We start from the raw sequence: 7,593 nt of genomic DNA on the forward strand, positions 1-7,593 counted from the left end.
GTCGAACAAGCAGGCTTGAAAACCTGCCGGGAATCGTACGATTCTCGGCGGGTTAGTGGCCTGCTTGTTCGACAACTGCCGAACGGACCGGTGTGCGCACGCGCACACTGCCCGTTTGCAATCATCAGAAGCCCGCCCCTCATTGCAGTCATCGCAAGTACGATCTGCCTGTCCAAGATGTGCAGATCGTACGTTTTTTTAAAGTACTTTACAACCCTTGCAAGGCAAAAAAAGTCTTGTGAGGGTTGTAAAGTGTATGGGCACCTTAAGAGAAATATGGAGGCTGCCATTGCTGGCTGTTCCTTTAGCAAATGCCACCTCCCTGGTTGTCATTGTGTATTAATCCAATAGCTGTAATCATTTGAACTAATGACCTCTAACAAGCTGACCAGTTTTTCCTTCACTGCCTAAATATTTTCTTTTCGATCGGTGTTTTGGAAGGTATCGAAGCCACAGGATCAGCATGACAACCAGGCAACTGACATTTTCAGTTGTTTCTTTCATGATGGGCTTCCTTTAACCAGGAATAGATGATAACATTTTATTCCACAATCTGTACACTACACAAGTGCTGTAAACCAGATTGCATCACGGCACACAAAGGATCAACACACAGTATGAATCACAAGGGGTTTCCCACACACAGCACAAATACAGAAGATCCCTCAGCTCGAGTTCAGAGCCAATTGATTTCATTGTTGGGTGCGTACTGAAAGGTTGTATCAGCTGCCAACTAGTGTTTCTGCTCCACACTTACACAAGGCCTTAATGAAGATGTCAATGTCTGTCCGGACATTCATATTACTGGGTTCTTTTCACATTAGAAGATTCTGCTTATAAAATCTCCCCAATAAGGGCTTGTTCACACCGAAAGCGTGTGCGTTCCAGAGCGGCAGCTGTTGGAACGCATTGCGATCTCCCCCTCCCACCCCAAAATGCGGGGGGAAGTTTCTCAGCGATCGCGGTGTGTTCCAACAGCTACCGCTCTGGAACGCACACGCTTTTGGTGTGAACAAGCCCTTACACCACACATGTTACACATCACCCCGAACGTTGCAGTGAGAGGAATAATTCTAGGCCCATCAACCACTGATGACACTAAACTGATGAGCGGTAAAAGCTTTTAAAGCGTCGCCTATGGCCAATCTTGGGTGTGGTAGTTTTTTGCGATTTAGCGGGTGCACGCAATTTTATGGCTTGACATGTTTGGTGTCTACTTACCCGACGTGACCCCGTCCTTTATATTTTACCAAAAAAAATGGGTAAAAATTGTTTCCTAACATAATGTAAAAAATTGTTTAAAAAATTCTAACATTTTTTTCCTTAATATAGAAAAAAAAATAAACCCCCCAGTGGTGCTTAAATACCACCAAAAGAAAGCTCTATCTGTCCCCAAAAAATGGTATAAAATTCATTTCAGTACAGCGCTGCATGACGGAATAAACGTCAGTCAAAGTACCGCAGCGCTGAATACTGAAAAATGCCCGGGACAGGAAGGGGGTGTAACACCACGGTCGGCAAGTGGTTAAATAAAGTTTTTTAATTATTATTCTTACTTTTGGGACACTAAGTAGCACCGATCTACTTCTGTAACCTCAGATCACACTGAGGAGAGAGAGAAGCAGAGGCAGTGCTGACAGCCAATGATTTAATGTAGATGTTTTAGGTTTTAAAGCCCCATTAGGCCTCGTTCACACCAGATGCAGTGCGTTCCGCCCCAATTCAGGCCAAAACGCACTACACCGGATTGCGTCCGGCTCACTATGTTGTGGGGCAGGAGGAGGCGGTCCATTGAAGTGAATGGCACCAAAGCCACGCCCTCTGGCCGCACGGGAATGCAAGGCACATTATGCCTGCGGTCCGGTCCGAACAAAATGCTGCAAGCACTATTGTGAACAAACTGGACTGGCCGGCATAATGTGCCTTGTATTCCCGTGCGGCCAGGGGGCGTGGCTTTGGTGCCATTCACTTCAATAGACCGCCTCCTCCTGCCCCACAACATAGTGAGCCGGCCGCAATGTGATGTAGTGCATTCTGTCCAGAATCGGGCCGGAACGCACTGCATCTGGTGTGAATGAGGCCTTAGGGCTGAGCCTTTTATTGCTGTATGTCCATGCTGGAGAGTGTCCCCTTCTTAGCCCTGGTGACCACTGGCACCAGGACATAAAATGATGGGAAATCCAAAACTGTACAAAGGAAGTGACAAATAAATCTCTTGAAAGGGACACAAACGGCAAAGAAGAAAAAAACCTGACAGGCTATTACCATTCCCTATTCTACCTACAACTTCAAGAACTAAAGCCAAGATTTTTGGGGGGGCTTTAGTCCTCTTTTGGGTCACAGGAACACATTTACTAATGTCCTCCTGTGACCCAAAGTCAGAATCTAGTGGGCTACTGCACGTTACATGCTGAAAGCACAGAGCTCCACAGCCAGAATAGATCCGACAATATTGTCATGATCCACTTTCCTGGTTGATTGACAGCTGGATCTACCTCTCTAGAGCCCGCCCCCTCCCATCTGTCCCTCCAATAAACACTGGAGTATTGGAGAGGAGGGGAATCCCTGCAGAGAGTGATGACTGACAGTTACTGCTCTCTGCAGGGAGAAGACCCCAGCTGAGTGACGGCAGTATGTGATCATTCAGCTCCAGATCTATAGAGCCACAGCATCCCTCACCAGCTCTATGTATTGGGAAGAGTACATTTTACATCCTCCAATACTTCCCCTTTAAATCAGAACTACAGCCAAATATTACAAGATAAAAAATGAGCCGATCCGCGGAACTAGCCGACTGTTATAGCGCTCCCCCCAGTCTGTGCCCTCTTACGCGGCAGAGATGGTATGTCTCACGCTGTCCTAGACGCAGTATCCCGGGATATAGTGCGTGTGTTCCAGCTGTATACTCTCCCCCTCATGCTGTATACAGTCCTATCCCACAGACAGGCCATACTCCTCAGCCTGTATACAGCGATCCTATCTCTACGTACAGGCCACACTTCGGTACGTTCCCCTCAGTCAGCGCCATAGGCTCCCCGCCATACACACACACACAGTTTCACTTTCAGTCAGCACACTGCTCAGCTCCTCTCTCGGACAGGGCTCGTCTACACACAAAGGGCCCTGTCAAGGCCGGAAAAGCTCGCACTAAAGGCTATAGGCCCGGCCGCCACACTCACCCCGGTACCGATGGAGCTCATAGCTGACGGCGTACACTGTTCTTTGGCGGTGAGACGGCACTTTTACTCCGGTCTTGCTCCTGACTTTCACCGGCCAGTATCAAGCAATCTGATTGCGCCGCAGCAGGCCAATCACCGAGCTCCTTCCCGGGCGCATGCGCAGTACTGAGCAATCCTGAGTGGCTGAACAGAAAGCGCAGAGTCATGAGACAATGAGAGCGTGCGTCTCCTGCGCAGAGGATGGGGGCGGGACGTCACGTGTGCGGGTACACTCCTATTGGACAAACGCTGACAATTCTTACTTGCAGATGACATGTACTTAGTCACTTCCGGTATCCATTCCTTAAAGGAATATTCCCCTTTATAAAAAAAATATACATTAAGAAACATGTGAATGTATTATTTATTTTGCATTGCAGCCTTCAGAGCATTGTAACTGCTATCAGTGGGTCATGGGTGCAATGCTCTGACTTCTGGAGACTGTTCTCTCAGCTCCAGGTACAGAACTTTGATTATGGAGCTTAATTAAGTTATGAGTGGACTACAATGGTGGTGACGTCACCGCATTTGTTCTCCTTTAAGAGCTATAAGTCCCATGATGGCACACATGACATGGTCAGTACAGGATAGGTCTATGGATCTGTGAATTAAGGATGTGACAATGTGGGTGGAGCCACACACAGCAAAGGGGGAGGCGGGGGGGCTCTATGGTGGAATTAACTTTAAAGTGTATGTGAACCCCAAAATAATAGGTTTTTTTAGGCCTTTTGTTCCCCTTAAAGTAGTATTAAACTCTCAAACTGTATTTCAATAATGAATCCAGATCAATCAAATATATACAAATATACACATTGTCCAGCAAAGTATTTCTTTACATTTCCAAACAGCTCCAACTCAGCTCAGCTTCCCTGAACTTCCTGTCCAGCACAAGATCACAAAGCACAGAGCAATCTCCAGCAGCCATCCATCTACCAGCTCGGAGAAGGAAGGAGCAGGAGTGTCTTGCCTTGCTGTGTCTGTGTGTTTGTGGAGACACACACAGCTTACTAGCACACACAAGGGTGGCTCTATAGGACCCTGCAATAGAAAGGAGCCGCCCTAAGGCCTCATTTACACTAGAAACGGCCCGCACGTACAGCGTGCAGGGCCGTATCGGGCAGCTGCCGGGCAGGACAGGTGCTGCGTGTGATTGCTTTATAATGTGTCAACAAAGTTCTCTCCGCACTCCTGACCGTTATGTCCCAAGAGGGTGGGTGCTGCAGTGACTGCGGATGGTGCCGCTGTACTTGAAGCTAAAGGAGTTAGTCACCAGCACACCAGTGGTTAAATGTTCAAAATGTGCTTTATTTTATTTGCATAGGCTCATCTTGTCCATAGCAACCTTTTCGGGGCCACGCAGGGTCCCTTCATCAGGAATGCCTGGTGAAGGGACCCTGCGTGGCCCCGAATTTTTACTATGGACAAGATGAGTCTATGCTAATAAAATAAAGCACATTTTGAACATTTAACCACTGGTGTGCTGGTGACTAACTGCTTTAGCTTTATAGTGTGTTCCCACTTTTGCAGACAAATGGGGAAAACATTTACTTTAAATGTAAATTGATATTAGTAGGCGTGTATTTGAACATAGAGAGTAAGATTCCACACCCCAATTTATAATGAAGACTGTGTTGGATAGTTTCCACTTTAAGGTGTGCATATACCAAAAAGGGAAGGGGCTTTAAAGAATTACTGTAGCTCTCTTGATATATAAAAAAATGAGAAATTCATTTATTAATATCATATAATGTTAGGCAAATGATTAAAAACTTAGTAAAACATGATTGGTCTATTGCACATACAATGGTAGTATCATATAAAATTGACAATATAATGAATAATGATACTTAATAGATGACTCATTCAAGTAGCCCCGACATGTTGCACCCTACCGGGCTTTTTCAGGGGGATTTATATATCCTAAATGGGAAAAAGGAAAAGAGAACACGGAGAGCAGATCAGAGGCTGCACTTTTGTACAAAATAAATATACATATGTATGTATAAGTTGTCATATCCATAGATGTTTGCAGGCTTACATGGAGAAGTTCATCGGGATCGTCAGTCGACACCACTACGCACAGATGGAAAGGGACCAATATTACCCTCAGCCCAGGCGGAAGTAATCACGCACAGGAACCGTGTCAGAGGAGCAATTTGCAACACCCACACCCGAAAGCAACAGCAGTAAGGGGAGTGTTTATAATAAAAAAACTGGAAAATATTGGTCCACACTGGTTGGTCCACACTGGTAGTCGCCAGAAGATTTTCCAATTCTTGGCTGAACAGTTACTGCGGCCAATCAGCTCCAGTCACCGTGTATTCGGACGGCTGTGTATGGGGGAATCAAGTGTTTTTTTCTTGTTTAGCCTGCGGGGCTGAACATGAAAAAACGACTATTGAATGGCCAACTTAAAGTGGCCCTTTACCCCCTTTGACTAAAATTCACATCAGCATACAGCTCTGCATGTTAATGTGAACTCATCTTACATTCATTAACTAAACAAACATATTATTTTACTTACAATTTTTTTTTCCACTTCCTGGTCCACTTTGGCACACATGATGTAACTATGCCCAAGTGCTGCATCCTGGGAAGGTTACATCAGCAGAGCATTGCTGGGAAATTTCATCTGTAATCTCATGAGATCTCAATGAAAGGCATTTTCCTCCCTTGAGATGATATGCATGGTCGAATGTCCTAGTGCCAGAGTTCCAGGAAGTAAAGGGAGATCTAGTCATCTGTCCTTAGTTAAAATGGCCACTGTCAGAAGACTGAGGAAGAAAAGAAAATAAGATATGCAAAGAATAAAAAGCCGGCGTTCTATCATTCCATCGGAACCGTGACTTTATCAGACTTCCAGGGGTGTGTGTGGGGGCGTGTGAAGGGCTCGGCCGTGCACCCAAGCGCACTGCGGCACCAGGTTTACCAATCTCACGGACCACCACAGCTTCTATCCGACCCGTGACTTTATCAGACTTGGGGGGGGGGGGAGGTCTGTCATGCACACAAGCACACTGTGGCACCAGGTCCATAAATCTCACGACCAACGCAGCTTATAGGCGGCTCCAAGACCAGATGTCTGGACTGGCGCATGCGTGGTAGTCCGTAAGCGTTCTGGTCTTGGAGCCGCTGATAAGCTGCGTTGGTCCATGAGATGTATGGACCTGGTGCCGCAATGCGCTTGCGTGGGCGACAGAGCCCTTGCCACACCCCACGAAGCCGGAAGCCTTCACACGACCCCGAAAGTCCGATAAAGTCACGGGTCTGATGGAATGACAGAACACCGGCAATTATCTAGAAGTATGTGTGTGTAGATTGTCATTACTAAACATTTCTAAAGGTGTACTTTGTGAGCTGTTGTGTAACCAATATCAGCTCTTTACAGCGAAGGATGATTAGAAAACCTAAAGAAGGGGTGGGAAAACTCTGGCCCTTCGGCTCTGGTGAAACTACAAATTTCATCATGCAACTCTCTCTGGGAGTCATACCTGTGGCTGGCAATCTTGCAATGCCTTATGAGAGTTTTCCCACCCTGCTCTAAAGCAAGAACTGTTTGTGCTGTCCTTTAGATTCACCGCTTTGGATTCCTCATATTCTGGTGCGTTGCAGAGCGGTAGCTGCTAAAAGCAAAGAGATGGCCCTTTTTTTCGATTGATTTGGGCAACAAAGACAGTTTTTATTTCACTTCGATACATTAGATTCATGGCTAACGTGTTAAAGGGGAATTTCAGGGTAAGGCCCGGTTCACACCTGGGCGTTTTGTAGCGCGTTCCTACGCTCTGCAAAACGCTCAAACACCGAAATCCCATTATCTCCTATGGGTATGGTTCACACCTGGGCGTATTACAGGCCGTATGAACGCGCTACAAAACGTCCTACGCCCAAAGAAGTACAGGAGCTTCTTTGGGGCGTTTTTGTCGCGAGTATCCATTGGGATACAGCCAAGTAGCCCTCGGAAACGCGCGTTTTTTTACCTCGAATCGCGCGGCAAACGCACATATTCGATACGCCTAGGTGTGAACCCAGCCTCAAGTGTCAGTGCTACTAATGTATATGTTATTAAAGCAAAACTACCACCAACTATGTTTCTATACCTATATCCAACCCTTGTGCGGGGGACCTGTCACATAGCCCGACAAACCCATCACAACCCCTTTTTAGAGGAGATCCTATGATGTGTAGCAGGCTGGGCTGCAATGGCTTTGTCACATGTCATTTCAGAAGCACTTCCAGAAAATTCTGCATTGCCATATAGACTGTTTATTGTCCAGGACACACAAGCATATACAGTGTTAAAGGAACAGGATTGTTTAAAAAAAAAAAGTTAAACAGGAAAACAGTGCAAAGACACGACTGAAGTTACTTAAATCTA

General features: G+C 46.2%; 1 protein-coding gene across 1 annotated transcript in view; it reads right to left on the reverse strand.

Annotated features, from left to right (window-relative positions):
* Positions 1-3,323, reverse strand: part of PSMA3 (proteasome subunit alpha 3) — a 38,197-nt gene extending 34,874 nt beyond the window's left edge. The window contains exon 1 of the mRNA XM_018562305.1: positions 3,180-3,323. Coding sequence (XP_018417807.1) covers positions 3,180-3,200 — 21 coding nt within the window. The 5' untranslated portion in view covers positions 3,201-3,323. The remainder of the gene's footprint in view (positions 1-3,179) is intronic.
* Positions 3,324-7,593: the final 4,270 nt, after the last annotated feature.

This window comes from Nanorana parkeri, unplaced genomic scaffold (assembly GCF_000935625.1).
Source record: "Nanorana parkeri isolate BGI_ZX_2015 unplaced genomic scaffold, ASM93562v1 scaffold20, whole genome shotgun sequence".
Taxonomy (NCBI): domain Eukaryota; kingdom Metazoa; phylum Chordata; class Amphibia; order Anura; family Dicroglossidae; genus Nanorana; species Nanorana parkeri.